This window comes from Leptonychotes weddellii, chromosome 14 (genome assembly GCF_054177405.1).
Source record: "Leptonychotes weddellii isolate Sample4059 chromosome 14, ASM5417740v2, whole genome shotgun sequence".
Taxonomy (NCBI): Eukaryota; Metazoa; Chordata; class Mammalia; order Carnivora; family Phocidae; genus Leptonychotes; species Leptonychotes weddellii.
The window spans coordinates 25,685,894-25,706,305 of record NC_138382.1 but is presented as its reverse complement, the minus strand read 5'-3'; the positions used below and the strand labels follow the sequence as shown (position 1 = coordinate 25,706,305).

The window sequence follows — 20,412 nt, the reverse complement described above, 5'->3', positions numbered from 1 at the left end:
AATCGGAAGGGGAGACAAACCATGAGAGACTATGGACTCTGAGAAACAAACTGAGGGTTTTAGAGGGGAGGTGGGGGGGGGATGGGTTAGCCTGGTGATAGGTATTAAGGAGGGCATGTACTGCATGGAGCACTGGGTGTTATATAGAATGAATCACGCAACACTACATCAAAAACTAATGATGTAATATATGGTGACTAACATAACATAATAAAATAGAATTTAAAAATAAAATTTAAAAAAATTTTAAAAATAAAAAATAAATTAAAATGTGTGTGTATTTCTTAGCTCTGTCTACTTAAATGTCCTAGAAACAATCAAGAACCTAGTAGCAGTGAGCACCCCTAGTGTTCAGACTGTGGTCTCTAACTCCCATATTCTATTAAAGGAAAATGGCTCTCTTTGGAAAAATGACTGTGTGTGAGGTATTTTGTATTGGGTAGGAAGTATAGATGATGAGTTCAGAACACATCTTACCAAAACACAAGAAAGCCATTAAAGATGACTGAGTGTGTGTAAAGGATCAAGAATCAATTTGAAGAAGTTCCCTCTAGCTAAAAAAAATGGGTTAAAGAACCCATAAGAATAAAAAACTCAGTGGGTTGAAACACGCGAAATATGTTTAAATCTCTAAGTTCATAATGACACTTAAGAAAAGTCACTCATAGCTCGGAAGTATGATAGGGAACTGAACCAACTCACTATTCTAAAAGGTACTTCTAGTACCTTTTATTTATCCTACATTTCTTAAACAAACTTCTACCTCACTATAATCAACTAGTTCTAGGTAAGTGTTTCTTTACAGATCATGCCAGCTAGCAAGTGAAAAAAGAATGAGATTATCCGACTATCACCAGTGTGCAGCCTTAATGGAATAATGCATCAAGGCAATGATGACCAGCAGCCTTCCAAAACCTATGAAACAATCCTGCAAAAAGCTGAAGCTGAATTTGATCAACCCTCTCTCACTTTCACTATTAATTTTCAGGGAATACAGAAAATCCAGGGGACAGAGAACACATTCAACTACTCTACAAGCAATGCTGTGTTGCAACTGGCTTGCACCAGTTTGAACGGGCTCACAGCCAATTGTTAAATTTTCACTAATTTTGTGAGCTGGCTCTTAATCACTGTTAAAAATTAAATTATATAAATTTACAATTAACTATATTAAAGTGAAGGAATAAATAATCACAATTCACTATATTTTACCTTTATCTATGCTCTTGGGTTAATTATACCTAATGTATGTATATAGTGGAAATGTTACATAATAGCGTACTATTGCACATCTCTTTCCGACTCTGCATTCAGATGACACACTGGTAGTTTTAAATCAGCCATGATGGAAATATTTACACCATAGAAACCAGCAAGTGCAACAGATCCAGGCTTTTTCATCCTAGAGAGCCAGATGTTGAATATTTACCAGCACACCATTGCCCACAGGGAAGCACTCAGTAAAATTCTGACTCTGAACATACGACCCAGTTTCTCTGACAAATAAATTGCAAGGGAAAGAAAAAACATATAGATTAAGACTTAAGAATAATCAAGATAGTGTAATATTAGTGTAACATAAACAAACCAATGGAACAAAGCATAGAGTAGAGAAAGAGGCCTAGACATAAGTGGGCAACTGATTTTCTTTTTCCTAAAGATTTTATTTATTTATTTGTCAGAGAGAGAGGGAGCACAAGCAGGGGGAGCAGCAGACAGAGGGAGAAACAGGCTCCCTGCTGAGCAAGGAGCCCGACGCGAGACTCGATCCAAAGACCCTGGGATCATGACCTGAGCCGAAGGCAGACGATTAACCAAGTGAGCCACCCAGGTGCCCTGGGCAACTGATTTTTAACAATGGTGCTTCATATGCTGTAATAACTGGATATACATATGCAAAAAAAGAAAAAAAGGGAACTTTGATCCCCACCTCACACTGAATAAAAAATCAACTCAAAATGGATCACAGACCTAAATATAAAAACCCAAATTATTAAACTTACAGGAGAAAACCTTTGTGATATTAAATTGGGCAAAGATTTCTTAGATTTGAGACCAAAAGCAGGATCAATAAAAGATAAAGATGATAAAAAGTAGACTTCATCAAAATTAAAACTGCTGCTCTTCAAAGGACACTGTTGAGAGAATGAAAAGACAGGCTACGGACTGGAAGAAAATATTTGCAAATCATATACCTGATGGAGGACTTAAATCCGGAATATATGAAGAACTCTCAAAACACAGTAATAAAAAAATAGTTATAAAATGGGCAATTTCAACACTCTTTATTAAAGAACATATACAGATGGCAAATAACCCATAAAAAGTTGCTCTAACATCATTAGTCAATAGGGAAATACAAAGTAAAACCCCAATGACATATAAACCTATTATAATGGCTAAAAATCATAAAAACTGGAACAACCACTTTAGAAAAGTTTGTCAGTTTCTTAAAAAGTTATATATACACCTGCCCTAGAGTCAGTCCAACCATTCCACTCCTAGGCATTTACACAGGAGAGATGAAAATGTATATCCCAGAAAGACTTACACACAAAAATGTTCATAGCAGCTTCAATTGTAATAGCAAGAACTGGAAACAACCCAAATGACCAGCAGGTAGACAGATAAAAAACCTGCAGTCTATCTGTACGGTGGAATACCGCTGGGCGATAAAAAGGAGTGAACTACTGATACATGCAGCAACATGGATGAATCTCAAAAGTATGCTCAGTGAAAGAACATAGGCAAAAAAGAATACATGATGGATGATTCCATTTACAGAAAACTGTAGCAACTGCAAACTAATCTTTAGTGACAAAAAGTAGATCACTGGCTGCCTGGGGGGAAAGAGGCTGGAGGGAGGAATGACAAAAGGATAAAAAGAAACTTTTGGGGTTGATGGATATGCTCATCATTTTGACTGTGGTAAAGGTTTTACAAGTATATATGGATGTCAAGGCTTGTGAGACTGTACATAATAAATATACGTCACCCACTGGATGTGAACTGTATCTCCACAGTACTGTTTTAAAAAGAGATGAGATATACCAATTGAGATGTATATTTCAATATTAATTCAAACAAATAAGTTGTTTTAAAAAGAGATTTTGAGACAATCAGGGAAACTGACAAACTGCCCAGATATGGGATAACATTATTGCAGTTAAAAAGAGTAGACTTTTACGGGCACCAGGGTGGCACAGTCGATTAAGTGTCTGACTCTTGGTTTTGGCTCAGGTCGTGATTTCAGGGTCGTGAGACTGAGCCCCCGCGTCAGGCTCTGTGCTCAGCGGGGAGTCTGCTTAAGACTCTCTCTCCCTCTCCCTTTGCCCCTCCCCCTGCACTCGTTCTCTCTCTTTCTCAAATAAATAAATCTTTAAAAAAAAAAAAGAGTAGACTTTTAGATAGAACACTCTGAAACATTTAAGAATGATATGATATCCTGGGGGGAAGAGGAAATGGGTAGATATATATGAAACAAGAATGGCCATGATTTGATAAAAGTCTAAGAGGAATAACTTAGATGGAGGTTCATTATACTATTTTTTATATACATCCTTCTATAACAACATAATCTCTACTACAGATCCAAAAATAAAGGAATGTTAAGGATTCATGAGGGGAAAGTCCTTTAGGCTACTTGTGACAGAATTAGGAAACCAGCAGAACCCATTTCTTTCTTTTTTTTGTTTTTAAAGATTTTATTTATTTATTTGACAGAGAGAGAGACAGCGAGAGAGGGAACACAAGCAGGGGGAGTGGGAGAGGGAGAAGCAGGCTTCCCGCCCAGCAGGGAGCCCAATGCGGGGCTCGATCCCAGGACCCTGGGATCATGACCTGAGCCGAAGGCAGACACCCAACCGACTGAGCCACCCAGGCGCCCCTACAGCAGAACTCATTTCTATAATGCTATTCTGATTACAGACTATAATCTAGTTCTGATTTCTAAAACTGATGCAATGAATTTGAGGATTCTTTCATAACTCAGATGACCTAATAGAAGTTAATAAATTCCAAAAAGTTCAGTAAGAACAGACTTTGTGTTAAGACCACAAAAGAAGTACTTTTTCTGTTTGCTTGTCTTAAAGAACATCATATCTAAACATGAAGGGCTAGAACATAAAAGGGTAAGGCATATGGGAGATGCAGTCTTGAAGTGATACACAAAGTGAAGCAAACAGTGGAGCTCAGAAGAGAGCATTTGTGGCAAGTGATTCCCTCCTTGAAAGTGATCGCCCTGCCCCCATTCACTCTGGGGCCACCACTCATGAGTGGATGTACAGATGTGCCCGATGCATCCTCCCTTACCATCTGTCATTGCAACAAGCCATGTTGGGAGCAGTATAAAATCACCAAGGACAGGCTCGTTAACCTCATTCTCTATTGACTACAAATTACAAAAAACACATTCTATGAAAGCTCTGTGAGGCAGATCCCATTTCCTATCTGAATTGGCACCAAATGCAGTTTTTACTGGCAGTTTTAGCAGACTGGATTTTCAACAGGAAGAGATGTATAATTAATCCCTCAGTTCCAGAGGGATGAAAGCGGTATATTTCTGTTATAAAAGCATTGTAATTGCTATCACTCTAAATTTAACACCCCTTTCCCCCCACCTTTTGACTAATTCAAAGACCTTCACAGTTCTTGGTACATTATTAAAAATCTTGGGAGATGATTTTCCATCAAAGCTGCTTATAGATATAAAGTGGTTTAATCTACGATTTGTAATGTGAATAATGCTATATGCAAATTTTATAGTTAAACATTTGTTTCTAAATGGGTGAAATTATAGAAGAAATAGAACTGTTTTAACAACTGTTACTTAATTTAAAAATAAATGAGGCAATAATGCTAACATTTACTGCATGCTTACTAGGTGCCAGATGCTATTCAAAGCGCTTTACATTAATTTGGTCATGATAATTAATCCCTTGAGTTAGATCCAATTAATAGCTCCATTTTACAGGTAAGGAAACTGAGGCAGAGTCATATGTTAACAAATGAAAGAGCCATGTTTCATATCCACTCATTCTATCTCCAAAGCCCAGACTCAAACTCTGTGCTCTTTAGGGAATAAGAGGGCAGAGAAATACACTCAGATAGAAGACAGTCAAGATGTGGGCAGAGAAAACATACATAACGCCAAACGTCCAAATATCCATTCAGTCAGTATCTTTTCACCTCAATACGTGAAAGGGTGTAGGGAACTGAAAAAAAGTGGGTTCTAGAAATAAAACTTGATTGACTACTTAACCAGGGCAAGTGGATTTAACCTAACATGTAAACAATATCTCTTCTTTCCCAAGTACTGAAAGGGAAGTGAATTTGATACTAAACTTGTGAGCTCCTCAGAAATTTGCCATATATGTTTTAAAGAGGTGTTTTCCGGCTTTAAGAAGATTCAATCTTCACTGTCTAAGCAAAAAATACTTGGAAACAAACTATAATGAAAAATATTTCATTGCAGGTATTTTGTAATGATGCTTCCTCAACACTCTCTTTTCATAAGGATTTTTTTACTTTTTTTTTTATTATTATGTTAGTCACCATACAAGGACTTTTTTACTTTTAAGGAAGGAGGGGAGCATTGTTCCATATTACTGAATAGGGAAGTCCTCAGCCACCCTAGCAGCCCCTCCTCTGCTCACACAACCAACATCTTCTCCCCTTTTCAGTTCTTCATAGCAAATTGGTGTAAATGGCACTTTTCAACCATTCCTGCCATTCACTGCAGGTAAGAGCATGAATGTCCAACAACATCCGCTTTGAACGCTAGCTCTGCAATTCTTAGCAAGTCCTTTCACCTCTATGTCTCCCCATGAGGTCAGCAACAGTGTCGACTCCTTCAATGAGGGGCAGCAAAGGGTTAAGGAGTTAAGACATGGAAGCATTTAGAGCAGCTCCTGGCACACAACAAATGCTCTGTAAATGTTAGATTTATTCTTATAGTCTTGTAGCAAAATACTCCCAAGACGTCATCACAAGCATCCTCAGACATGAGAACACCCTGTGATAAGGAACACGTAATACTTCCGTAATGAAAGGGGGAAGGAGGGAAGAAGAAAAGGAAGGGAATAGCACATTTGTCAACAAAATGTGTCCAATCTGAGGAAAATATATGCTCTTTGGGGTGTATGTCTGAACATAAGTGAGGGTACATTAAATTAATCTATCAGGAAGTTCTAAACTGAGAGGTGCATTGAATATACATTTTGGCTGGGTGTCAGATCAGCCTGAGTGTTAGATCAGCATTCGGATAAAGCGGAGATCAGAGAGCATCACTGTCACCAGATGTACTTCTCAAATGCAAACGTAATTTTGAAATTATCAAAAAACTGTAATAGTATTATTGTGATAATTTTAAAGTTTGACAGGGCAGTGCAGAAACAAGAACTTCACAGCACGGTGGGCCACTGGATGGCCATGCCCCTGCACCACGGCCCAGCTCCTGCAGTTCTAACTAGACGCTCACTGTCCACTGCAGTCAGCAGAGAAGAGGGGGGTCTGCCAGCTAGCTCTGCTAGGACCCTGCAGACCGTGAGACTGTCACCAAATCATTAAGTACTATTTTGTCTTCCAGAGTAGCCAACTGAATTATTTTGTCTAATATTATGAAAGCTAGAGTACCTCACTCAATTCCATAGATTAGAGTTATGCTATAATTGACTCTATTATTCTGCCTTACATAGCCTGAATTTGTATAAATGGTTTATTGGCTCAAAAAAGATACAATTTTTCCTGAAGGTGTCTAGTTAACTCACTTTCTCAACATTCATATAAACTTTAATCTACTTCCTTAGTTAGCTGTCTAAATATTCATATTGTTAACTTATTTCTTTAATTCAAAACATTTCTTAGTTGTTCCGAATAGTAAATTAACAGCTTCCATAATCATCAATCATTGCAGCATTTTACTTTTGCAATAAGGAGAATAATGACAGCAGATATTTATACAGCATTAACTACATGCCAGGTCCTCCCGTGTGACACACACGCACACGCACGCGCACGCGCACACAGCCAACCAGTCCTTATAACAACGCTAAGATGTAGGTACTATTATTATTCCCATTTTACACATGAAGAAAACTGGCACAGAGAGAATAAATAACCTGCCCAAACTAGTACGTGGCAGGGTTGGGACGTGAACCCACATGCTGGCCAGGGGTCTGTGCTCTTGACCACTGGACACCTTGCCTCTCGGCAGCTGAAGAATGAGGAAGGGTTAAATCAGTGAAGAGTGAAGGGGTTTGGAAGTGAGGTAGGGAAAAAAAGGCCACAGCACTTGCAGCAGCACCCTGGCATGCGTGGGGCGGGGGCAGGAGAAAGGTGCTTGCGAACGCCAGATGGGGCCACGTGCTGCACCCACAGAAGGCACCCGAGCAGCGGCACTTGAGGGCTCTGAGGGGCACAGACCGTGCAGGACTGTACAGGTCAGATCAAGGGGCGGGAAAAGAACAGCAAGCCCCTGGGGTCTTGCACCAGGGGTGAGGACATGAGACCAGAATGCCAGTGTGAAAGCCACGGTGCTGTGGAAATGGCTGGTCGAAGGTGAGAAAGCACAAAGCCCCGTGAAGACCGGATGAGAGGGCGGTGAGGAGTGGAGATGAGAGGAGATGAGAAGGTACCTATTACCAGGGCAGGGTGACAGACTGGATTTGGGGGAAGGAAGAGGGTCGAGAAGAAGGAAGTCTCAAGGATGACTCCTAGGTTTCTGATTTGTGCAACTGGATGGATGGCAACGGGCTGTTCCACAAGATGGAAACACCTGATGAGGACAGAGGTTTCTGGACTTCTCCTGGACATGTACAGCAGGAGGAGCATCTGCGATGTCTATGGGGAGGTGTCCCGAGTAGGCAGCTAAATACACACACCCGGAGCCCACGCTGACGGTGGGAGCCAGAGATATAGTCTGGGGTCCGCACATAAATGACGATTCAAGCTGCAGAGGTGCATGAGATCCTATAAAGGACACTAAAAAGAGGGCCTGTGGCAGAGCCCTGAAGAACTCAACATTTTAAAAGACCAGAAAGACAAGGATGAGTCTGCAAAGGAGGCGCTGAGAGGCAGAAGGAAAACCAGAAGAGTACAGATATCACAGAAACCAGGGAAGGCAAGCTTAAGAAGAAATCAATAAAGCCAAATGCTCTGACAGGTCAAGAAAGATGCTGAAGGAAACATCTATTAGGTGTGGAGACATGTGGTGACTGTTTCCGAAGGGCAATGGGGACAGAGCCAGACCTGGAGTGAAGTGAGGCTTAAGTGAGAGGAGAGGAAATGAAGAAAGAGTACATACAATGCTGAGAAAGGTAGCTGAATGAGAATGTGGGGCAAGAGTAGCAGATTTAAAATAGGTGACACTGAGCATGCTGAAACTGTTGATAAAGACCAAAGTGGGGAGGAAGGTGAATATACCTCAAAGGGAGGGAGCTGACAGTGTGAGGTTTCTCCACAGGAACAGGATCCAAAGCCTGAGCAAGTGGCAGGAGAGATGGCGCCTCTATCTGCCCACGAGGGAAGGAGGCTCGGAGGCAAGCCGGTGCAGGCCGGTTTGTACCTCTAAGAGTGGAAAGATGATAAAGTTCCCATCTGATGGCTCCCAATTTCTGTGTGACATAGGAGGCAAAGTTGTATCCAGAAAACGAAAGAGGCGGTGTGGGTATGGGAAGGAGCCGGGGAGGGGAAAGTGGGGGCAGTGTCAGGGTTTTAAGGAGACACGAAGGATGGAATTGATCATTGTAAAGAGCGGGAGAAAGAGTGAGCGCAAGAAAAGAGGAATGCTGGGCAGTGTTGAGGGCTCGTTTCAGAATGCAGGGAATTGAGAACTTACAGGGGTTCCTGTTGGCTCTGCGGTGTGAGCTGCAGTGCTCAGCCTGAGGGTGCAGGGAGAGAGAAGGCAGACAGCTGGTGGTCATCCAGGAGGTGGGTTCTGCTAGCAAGGCACAACAAAAGATCCAAGGGCAAGGGAGTTTAAGAACTGGGCAAGGATGCTAGAAGTGGATCAGGGACGTCAGCTCCATGAAGAAAGAGGGAGGATGGATTCAGAATAAAGGGACAAAAGATGAGGGTCCTGATAAAGGAAGATTAATTACAGTACAAGCTGCTGATGGAAAAGAGGCTGTGGGCACTGGGTGGAATACCTAAACTTAACTCATTAATTATCATTAATAATCAGTCACTAGATTACTTGAATTATTAATGAGTTCGATTATTCATTAATATATCAAGATCAACCTTCTGTGATATAATAAAAGGTGAGCTTCCTGCTCTGTGAAGGACTCTTAGGAATTGTTGAGAAAAAGACCAACAATCCATGGGGAAAAGGAATAAAATACCCACTTGGCTGGAGATTCCTCCTCCAGGGGGCCGGGGGACTCTTCCACCGCTGTGGTCTCTTCCATTGGTGCAGTCTGCTCCACGTCACTGAAAAGCAGTGAGAATCATTCTGGTCACACAAATATGTTCACATCAATGCTCTTACATATGCAAGATAAAAAAATACATTTTGGGGGCGCCTGGGTGGCTCAGTTGGTTAAGCATCTGCCTTCGGTTCAGGTCATGATCCCGGAGTTCCAGGATCGAGTCCCACATGGGGCTCCCTGCTCAGCAGCGAGTCTGCTTCTCCCTCTGACCATCCCCCCTTCTCATGCTCTCTCTCTCAAATAAATAAAATAAAATCTTTAAAAGTAAAAAAAATACATTTTAATATCCTTTTTTGTAAGTAAATACCATTCAAGTAATTATATACACAAACAGGTAATCTGCATCAAAATGAAAATGAGAAAACTGCTAATCCACTGAAATTACTTGAAAGATGTGAAAAGTACTTTTAGAAAAAGAAGTTTCTACGAATGGCCTAAAATTAAAAATAGCTTATAATAAACAAGAACAATTATTTAAAACTCTTACTGTCCTAGGAAATTTCAAGTATTAGCAGAGGCCATAAAATTTCTCAACCTGTGCTTTTAGAATGTGTTCAAATTTAAGCGACCATCAACAATACAGATTGCTAAACACATAGGATGTCATATATGAACCTCACGGTAATCACAAACCAAAAACCTGTGATACACAAAAAATAAAGAGAAAAGAATCCAAACATAATATTAAGAAAGTCATCAAATCACAAGCGAAGAAAGCAAGAGAATAAAGGAAAATAAATAAAAAAAAAAAAACAACAACCAGGAAACGATTAACAAAATGGCAGTAATGCACACCTATCAATAACTGGACTAAATGCTCCAATAAAAGACGTAAGGTGACTGAATGGATAAAAAAAGCAAGACCCATCTGTATTCTGCCTACAAGAGACTCACTTAGACCTAAAGACATACACAGGCTGAAAATGAAGAGATGGAAAAGACATTTATCATACAAATAGAAGCAAAAAAAAAAAGCTGGGGTATCAATATTTTTATCAGACAAAATAGACTTTAAAACAAAAACTCTTAACAAGAGACAAGGAAGAGTACTATATAATGATAAAGAGATCAATCCAAGAAAAGAATATAACAATTATAAATATCTATGCACCCAACACAGGAGCACCTAAACATATAAAGTAAATGTTAACAGACATAAAAGGAGAAATCAATAGTGATACAGTAATAGTACAAGACTTTAACACCCACTTACATTAATGGATAGATCATCCAGACAGAAAATCAATCAGTGGCTTTGAAAGACACATTAGGCCAGATGGACTTAACAGATATAGAACAAACAATCCCCAAACAGCAGAATATACATTCTTTTCGAGTGCACTTGAAATATTCTCCAGGATAAATCACATGTTAGGCCATAAAATAGGTCTCAATGAATTTAAAAGACTGAAATCATATCAAGCATCTTTTTCTGATCATAATATAAAGCCAGAAATCAATTACAAAAATAAGACTGGAAAAAACACACCCATGTAGATGCTAAGCAACATGCTACTAAAAAACCGATGGGTTAACAAAGAAATCAAAGAGGAAATCAAAAATACCTTGAGACTAATGAAAACACAATGGTCCAGGGGCACCTGGGTGGCTCAGTCGGTTAAGCACTGCCTTCAGCTGAGGTCATGATCCCAGGGTCCTGGGGTCAGGCTGCCTGCTCAGCAGGGAGCCTGCTTCTCCCTCTCCCTCTGGCCCTCCCCTGGCTTGTGCTCTCTCTCTCTCTCAAAGAAATAAAATCTTTAAAAACAACAACAACAACAACAACAACAACGCAATGGCCCAAAATCTTTGGGACACAGCAAAAGCAGTTCTAAGAGGGAAGTTTATAACAATGCAAGCCTATCTCAAAAATCAAGAAAAATCTCAAACAATTTAACTCTACACCTAAAGGAACTAGAAAAAGAGGAACAAAGCCCAAAGTGAGTATAAGAAAAGAAATAATAAAGATCAGAGCAGAAATAAATGAAATAGAAACAAAAAGCACAATGAAAAGGTCCATGAAACTAAGAGCTGGTTCTTTGAAAAGATAAATAAAATTGATAAACCTTTAGCCAGATTCATCAAGGGAAAAAAAAAATAAAAAGAGAGAACCCAAATAAATAAAATTGCAAATGAACGATAAGTTATAACTGACACTACAGAAATACAAAGAATCATAAGAGACTACTACAAAAAATTATACACCAACAAACTGGACAACTAGAAGAAATGGATAAATTCCTAGAAACAAACAATCATCCAAGACTGAACAGGAAGAAATAAAAAATCCGTAACTGGCCAATTATTAGTAATGAAATTGAGTTAGCAATAAAAAAAACTCTAGGAGTAGATGGTTTCATAGGTAAATTCTATCAAATATTTAAAGAAGAGTTAATATTTATCCTTCTCAAACTATTCCAAAAAATAAAGACGAAGAAATGCTTCCAAATTTACTCTACGAGGCCAGGATTACCCTTACACTGAAGTAAAAAAAAAAAAAAAAAAAGACACTACAGAAAGAATTACAGGCCAATATCCCTGGTGGACATAGATGTAAAAATCTGTAACAAAATATTAGCAAACAGCATTCAATTCATTTACCATGATCATATTGGATTTATCCCAGGAATGCAAGGATGAACTCAATACCTGTACATCAATCAACGTGACCTACCACATTAACAAAATGAAGATGAAAATGATATGACCATCTCAATAGATGCTGAAAAAGCAATTCACAAAATTCAACATCCATTCATGATAAAAACTCTCAACACAGTGGGTATAGAGGGAACATACCTCAACATAATAAAGGTCATATATGAAAAACTCATAGCCAATATCATACTCGATGGTGAAAAACTGAAAACATTTCCTCTAAGATCAGGAACAAAACAAGGATGTCCACTCCCACCACTTTTATTCAACATAGTACTAAAAGTCCTAGCCACACCAATCAGACAAGAAAAAGAAATAAAAGGCATCCAAATAGGTAAGAAATAAAACTGTCACTATTTGCAGATGACATGATAATATATATAGAAAACCCTAAATTACCCACCAAAAAATCATTAGAATAAATGATTTCAGTAAAGTTGCAGGACAAAATGAATATACAGAAATCTGTTGCATTCCTATATATTAATAATGAATTAGCAGAGACATTACAAAACAATCCCATATACAATTGCATTAAAAAGAATAAAATGCCTATGAATAAACTGAACCAAGGAGGTGAAAGACCTGTACTGTGAAAACTATAAGACACTGATAAAAGAAATTGAAGACAACACAAATAAATGAAAAGATACTCTATGCTCATGGATTGAAAGAAATAACATTGTTAAAATGTCCAGGCCACCACAAAGCAATTATAGATTCAATGCAATCCCAAAATGCCAATGGTATTCTTCACAGAACTAAAACAAACAATCCTAAAGGTGTATGGAACCACAAAAGACCCCAAACAGCCAAAGCACACTTGAGAGAAGAACAAAGCTAAAGAGATCACAATCCCAAATTTCAAACTATACTACAAAGCTGTAATAACAAAACAGTATAGTACTGACACAATAATAAAGATATAGATCAATGCAACAGAAGAGAGCCCAGAACTAAACCCATGCTTATATGGTCAACTAGTCTATGACAAAGAAGGCAAGAACATGCAATGGGGAAAAGACAGCCTCTTCAACAAGTAGTATTGGGAAAACTGGACGACTACATGCAAAAGGATGAAACTGGACCACTTCCTTACACCATACACAAAAATAAAATCAAAATGGATTAAAGACCTGAATGTAAAAACTGAAACCATAAAATCCCTGAGAGAGAGAAAGAAAGAAACAAACAAACCATAGGTATGAAACTCCTGGACATCTGTTTAGCAATATTTTTCTGTATCTGTCTCCTCAGACAAGGGAAACAAAAGCAAAAACAGACTATTGGGACTACATCAAACTAAATAAAAAGCTTTGCACAATGAAAGAAACCATCAAGAAAATGAAAAGGCGACCTACTGAATGGGAGAAGATCTTTGAAAAGGGGTCAATATCCAAAATATATAAAGAACTCATACAACTCAACACCAAAAAAACCTAACAGTCCAATTTAAAAATGGGCAGAGGAGTTGACTAGACATTTCTCCAAAGAAGACATACAGATGGCCAACAGATACATGAAAAGATGCTCAACATCACTCATCATCAGGGAAATGCAAAAATCAAAACCACAATGAGATACAATCTCACACCAGTCAGAACAGCTAGTATTAAAAAGACAAGAAGAAATAAGTGTTGCTGAGGATGTGGAGAAAAGGGAATCCTTGTGCACTGTCGGTGGGAATATAAATTGGTGCAGCCACTATGGCAAACAGTATGGAGGTTACTCAAACAATTAAAATAGAATTACCCTATGATCCAGCAATGCCACTTTGGGTATTTACCCCACCCCCCAATGAAAAGATGAATTGTATGTATGTATGTATTTACTTATTTATTTATAAGATTAATTAAGAGAGAGAGTGCGTGCACAAGCGGGGAGACGGGCAGAGGGGCAGAGGGGGCGAGAGAATCCCAAGCAGACTCCCCACCAAGCATGGAGCCTGATGCAGGGCTCAATCCCACAACCTGAGTCAAAATCACGAGTCAGACGCTTAACCAACTGAGCCACTCAGGTGCCCCAAAAGATGAATTCTATTTTTTTATTTTTTATTTTTTTTTAAATTTTATTTATTTATTTGAGAGAAAGAGAGCAAAAGCACGAGCGGGGTGAGGGGCAGAAGGGAGAAGCAGACTCCTCACTGAGCAGGGAGCCCGATGCGGCACTTGATCCTAGGACTCCAGGATCATGACCCATGCCAAAGGCAGACACTTAACCAGCTGAGCCACCCAGGATCCCCAAAAGATGAATTTTAAAAGATATATGCACCCTTTTATTTATTGCAACATTTACAATAGTCAAGATATGGAAGAAATCAGGGGCGCCTGGGTGGCTCAGTCGTTAAGCATCTGCCTTCGGCTCAGGTCATGATCCAGGGTCCTGGGATCAAGCCCCTTATCGGGCTCCCTGCTTGGCAGGAAGCCTGCTTCTCCCCCTCCCACTCCCCCTGCTTGTGTTCCCTCTCTCGCTGTGTCTCTCTCTGTCAAATAAATAAATAAATAAATCTTAAAAAAAAATTTCCTTTATAAAAAAAAAAGATATGGAAGAAATCTAAGTGCCCACTGACAGATGAATGGATAAAGATGTCCTATATATGTACAATGGGATATTATCAGCCATAAAAAAGGATAAAATCTTGCCATTTGTGACAACATGGATGGACCTAAAGATATTATGGTAAGTGAAGTAAGACAGAGAAAGACAAATACCATGTGATTTCACTCACACATGTAATCTAAAAAGCAAAACAAATGAAGAAAAAAAGACTCATAAATACAGAGAACAAACGGGCAGTTGCAGTAGGGGCATAAACAAGTCCTGGAGATGAAAAGTACAACATAGGGAATATAGTCAGTAATACTGTAATACTTTTTATGGTGGTGACAGATGAAAACTACAGTTAATGTGGTAAGCATTTCATAGTGTATATCATTGTTAAATCACTGTCATGCACCTCAAACTAATACAATATTGTATGTCAACTATAATTCAATAAAAAATAAAAAAAATTCTCAACCTACAAGTGTCAAATGACTCACAATACACAAGAATACACCATATCAAACTTTTAGAAAATGATGGAAACATTCCACAATAATGAGTGTGCAGAGAACAAACAGGCTGGTGATAACTGTGCCAGAAAAATAAGGCTCTGAAACATCAATTTATATACCATCACATCTAAATACAACCTACAGATTAGAAATCACAGCACAATGAGACACAATTTGAGTTCTAATACACATGATCTTAAATTTTCCTTTTTATGTTAGCGTTAATCCTACAGGATTATTACTTTAAAAAAACCAGTCCCGGGGACCTGGGTGGCTCAGTCGTTAAGCGTCTGCCTTCAGCTCAGGTCATGATCCCGGGGTCCTGGGATCGAGCCCCGCATCGGGCTCCCTGCTCCGCGGGAAGCCTGCTTCTCCCTCTCCCATTCCCCCTGCTTGTATTCCCTCTCTTGCTGTGTCTCTCTCTCTGTCAAATAAATAAAATCTTTAAAAAAAAAAAAAAACAACCAGTCCCAGCAAAAGAAATTTCATTTTCAGGGAAATGCTAAAATTAGTCACTATAAGTATATCCCTTAGAAATATTTCATACTCTACATACAGACCCCAGCACTTTTTCATCTCCCATTAAGGAAAAAGTATCACAACACAAGCTGTTTTTTAAAAAGCAAAGATAAATTGAACTGTAATAACAGAATTGACTTTACATTTGTTTTTTTATTCATCATGCAAAGCTATTGTAGTGAACTTTAAAAATAATTTTTTAGATCCAGAATTTGAATAATTAATTTTTTCAAGGTTTATTTATTTTTTTTAGTAATCTCTACACCCACTGTGAGGCTCGAACTCAGGACCCCAAGATCAGGAGCTGCATGCTCTTCTGACTGAGGCAGCCAGGCGCTCCAAATAATTAATTTTTACTTTTAAAAAAACAGTCGGAAATCAAATGCACTCTGAGTTTGGAAGGACGCGGCTGCCGCTCTGCCTGGTGGAGGCCCCTTCGCAGAGGCTGCCTCTGCACATCAGCTGACCCGGGCAGGGTCACAGAAGGTTCTGGAACCCGGGAGCCCCAAAGTCTAGCAGCAGCACACAAATTACTCCAACTTTCTCTTTATTCCCCTGGCAACATAATAAACCAAGAGGATAAAAACCATAGGTATATTGGTAATTCATAGCTTTCAACAATTAAAAATCATAAAAGGGCGATGTAAACACCAGCATTTCTTAAACTTGACCAGCTGATCTTAAAAAAGGAGAGAAATCACAGATCTCCCTCCTGTGTTGATCTAAATTATTTAATGAATAAACAAAAAACTAATGTGCTTACAGCTCTTATAGAACCATGTGACCAAAACTACAGAACCATGGGGTTTCAAAATTAGCAACAATTTATGTTGGTGGATTTTGTTATTTTGCTGAAAGTAGATAATCAATGCTGGATTTACAGAAAAGAGATAAAGCCCCAGGGCCCATGTGTGTATTTTGACTTCAGTTATATGAATGCAGAAAATGCCTGTTTGCACAAGTACATTCCACAAAGCGATGTTAAACACCTCAAGGCTTTGTTATCTAGTTCAAATTCAGACTTCACACTTACCCAAATCTATGACCGTGAATAAATTTTAATCGAATGTTACTTGATTATTACATAAGACCATCTTGCTCTTTGAAATAAAAATTGGAAGGCACCATTACTGAAAACTGCTTTTGTGGGTGTGTTTCAATTGGTACCGAGAAAATAATATCTGATATCTGATTTTTTTAATTACCACAAATGGAGAAAATTCTACTTTCAACACAGGCACCCACTGTCAAACTGCTGAGGAAAACCATTAACATTGGAAATGGCTCACTGTACCATTTTGAAAACATCTTATCCTTAAATTTAGTTAGCACTGCCAATGCCTTCAAAGAGGAATACTAACTACAGCAAAACCCTCAAACTTTTATTTTTTTTTAAAGATTTATTTATTCATTTTAGAGAGGCAGAGGAGCGGCAAAGGGAGAGAACCTCAAGCAGACTCCCTGAGCGGGGAGCCCAGACACAGGACTTGATCCCACCACCTTGAGATCATGACCGGAGCTGAAACCAAGAGCCGGACGCTTAACCAACTGAGCCACCCAGGCGCCCCTGGACTGATGGTATTAAACAAGGTGATAAATCAGGTGACTCAGAGGTATTACTTTTTAAAGTATATATTATCAAAGTAAAAATAAACAAAATTAAAAGATTCATAATCAAGATCCTATCAAACCCTATACTGAGAAACATTCAACAAATTTCTTTTCCTCTCAAGGACAAGGCTTGGAAAGCCTGCCCCAAAACATGCGCTGGGGGACCCCTTCCTTGCCCAGCGCTGCCCGGAAACACTTGCTGCCCAGTCTTTGCAGACACAGGAAGGCACTGTCCCTGCAGCCATGAAATGAAACAGCAGAACCAAGTACTTCTTCTAAGTAGCAAAACTGGCACAGATCTGAGACACTATGAAGCCTCAGAAAAATGTCAGATTTGAACCTTCAGTGAAACTTGTCATTGAGCTTGACCTGCAAATGATTTCATAAAATCAAGAAGCAATGTATATGAGAACTTGGGGAGGCCACAGAAAAGTAAAGTATAGAATATCCAGGAATTTAAAAAGCATTCTGAGGCCTATGTACAGTGCCATGTGCTAGGGCATCAGCAAATACAAATTTGTTTTGGGCTAAAATATGATAAAAGAACTTTCAAAGTCATTTTCAAATCTAATTGCAACATAGCAAACATGCTTTAAGAAGTCATCTCACTAAACAAAAGCCTAAAATGAATCTCTACCTAATGGCACACAAATATAAAGCCACTGAAAGCACAACAGAGAGTACTTTTTACGAAAGGAAAATAAAGATCCAGAGATTTCCACCTAACTGTAGGTTCACAGAAGGCACACATTTGCACCGTACCTGGTATCTTTACCTGATCCCCAGGTTCGAACTCCACATCCACCCATGTTGTCTTCAGTTCTGATTGCTCTAGAGAAAGAAAGAATATTCCCTTAAACTGGAAGGTGGTCTCCAGTCAATCTCCAAATCAGAAAAGCTGATCAGAAAAGCTGTCCCAGGATCAGCTCCCTCAGGAATAAGAGCACACTATATAAAGTCAACTAAATATTAACACATAACAGATTCGTACCATGTATCACCAAGACCATAAAGCGAAAACAGCAGTTCCAGAGGAACTGACATTTTCTCATTCCCACCATACCTCTCAAAATCTCGTTTCCCTCTCTGGTCAAAACCGTCGAAAGCTCTGTTCCCGGGGCCGCCTCTGCCTCGGCTTCGCATGGCCCCTCTTGGGCCTCCACGGCCTCTCAGGGGTCTGTCTCGATCAAACCTGTCAATGGGTCTAGAAAGAGATGGGTATAATCAAAAGTGGTGAATTGCATTAAAGGGCTAAGAAGACTCTTTTCAGAAAAAAAATTCTAGAAGGACACGATGGCTGAAATATACTGGAAAGAACAGTGGCTTGAAAAATAAAGTAATAGTTAATGTTTACCGAATACTACTTACTACCTGAAGCACTGTTCTGAGCACGTCACATACAGAAATTAATTCTCATAAACAGAACTACAGTATACAACTATCGTCCACAAATCAGGAAACAAAAGGCACAAAGGAGGTAGGTAACTTGCCCAAGGTCATACGGTTGCTAGTGAGGATGCCAGACGAAAGAAGCAGGTCCTGGGCAGGTCCTACTGCGGAAGGACATCCCTTTCTCTGGATCTGGTTTCCTCATTTATAAAATGAGGTTAGATAAACTCCAAGATTCATCCCAGCTCTAATATTCAATATTCAAGTTAAATTTGGAATGTTTTGTATAACAGAAATAATTTAACTTCAAATTATGCCCCCTCCCAAATCTCCCTCTCCCAAACACAACCAGTGAGTGAGTGCATTGACCCCTATTCATCATTGGACACTGCTGACAGTTAATTTTCCTCTAACCTCTCTGACTTCTCTTTCCCTGCCTGTCCTTAGAAAACTATTTTTGTAATAGGTCATACTGAAACAGGGTACAAAATTCACAAGCTATTCCCCTTGCTCCTTAGCTACCCAATTCCACTTCTCACAGGTAGGCACATCCAGAGTCACATAAAGGGACCAGTTCTATACCTTGCCTCTTTCATCTCACTAGTCTTGGTGCTCCACACACAGATGCCTCCCTCGTTCTTCCGGGTACCTGACTGTCCTTACGTGTACCTGCATTCCTGACTTCCTATTTCTGGCACACATCGTCCTCATCTCTACGCTACTGCTGTGTGACCTTCATTCATGTGACCCTGCGTCTCTCATTGGGGTCTCTGATTCCAGGCCACAAAGCCAGTTACTTCCTGGACATACCCTCTGTCCATGCCCTGGTCCTGCAGATATGTGACCAACACTGACCCCTTGCTCCTCCTATGGTCCCCAACTCACAGCACGAAAGTACCTAAGCCAAGAACCAGCTGTCTTCAACTGTCTTCCCTTCGTCCCCTGCCACATCCTCTGGCCCAAGGCCTGACCGCCCACCCACTTCTCCTCACACCCATTCCTGGCCACATCTCTAGTCAGTGTCATTTTTTTATGAGGACTTGAAGCTACTGTAGGAAGGTCATCTTTTTCATCATTACAACCTTACTTGAATAAGATAAATTATATTTTCTAATTTGTCAAGGCTTTACAAAACATTTACAATCATGACAAATTACTTACTGAACCCTAGTGGTGTTAGTAGCTCAAGCACCCAAACCGGAGATATGTTCCAATCTACTGCTATGGCTGAAAATGTTACATTAAAAAGCTACTATATGAGAGTGGGTAAAAAGATACAAAACTCACTATTCTCCTATTCAAAAAGATTAAAAAAATACAGAATCACCAATCATTAACTTTATGCAAGGCTCTTACAAGAAACATCATCCTAAATACATTCTCTAGGTTGGCTTTTCTCCTCCCACCTCCTCCACCCTGACCAAAACAAAATTTGTATTCTTTTTTTTTTTTTAATATTTATTTATTTTAGAGAGAGAAAAAGAATGTGCGCACGTGGCGTGGAAGGGCAGAAGGAGAGGGAGAGAATCTTAAGCAGACTCCCCACTGAGCGTGGAACCCACGCGGGACTTGATCTCACCACCCTGAGATCATGACCTGAGCCGAAATCAAGAGTCAGCTGCTTAACAGACTGAGGCTCCCAGGCGCCCCAAAACAAAATTTTTAAATAGAAATTGTCATAAATTGATTACATGTTGATAAATATCTGAAGCAGAGTTCTAAAACAATGACAAAATTAAAGTAACAGTAAGTTC

General features: G+C 39.4%; 1 protein-coding gene across 3 annotated transcripts in view; it reads right to left on the bottom strand.

Annotated features, from left to right (window-relative positions):
* Positions 1–20,412, bottom strand: part of HABP4 (hyaluronan binding protein 4) — a 39,825-nt gene that overhangs the window by 9,274 nt on the left and 10,139 nt on the right. For 2 of the 3 annotated variants that reach the window (XM_081802946.1, XM_031034003.2), the window contains exons 3-5: positions 18,333–18,473; positions 18,032–18,100; positions 9,346–9,429 (exon numbers count right to left, since the gene is read on the bottom strand). In XM_081802946.1, coding sequence (XP_081659072.1) covers positions 9,346–9,429; positions 18,032–18,100; positions 18,333–18,473 — 294 coding nt within the window. The remainder of the gene's footprint in view (positions 1–9,345; positions 9,430–18,031; positions 18,101–18,332; positions 18,474–20,412) is intronic. The other variant, XM_081802947.1, reaches the window with a different exon arrangement.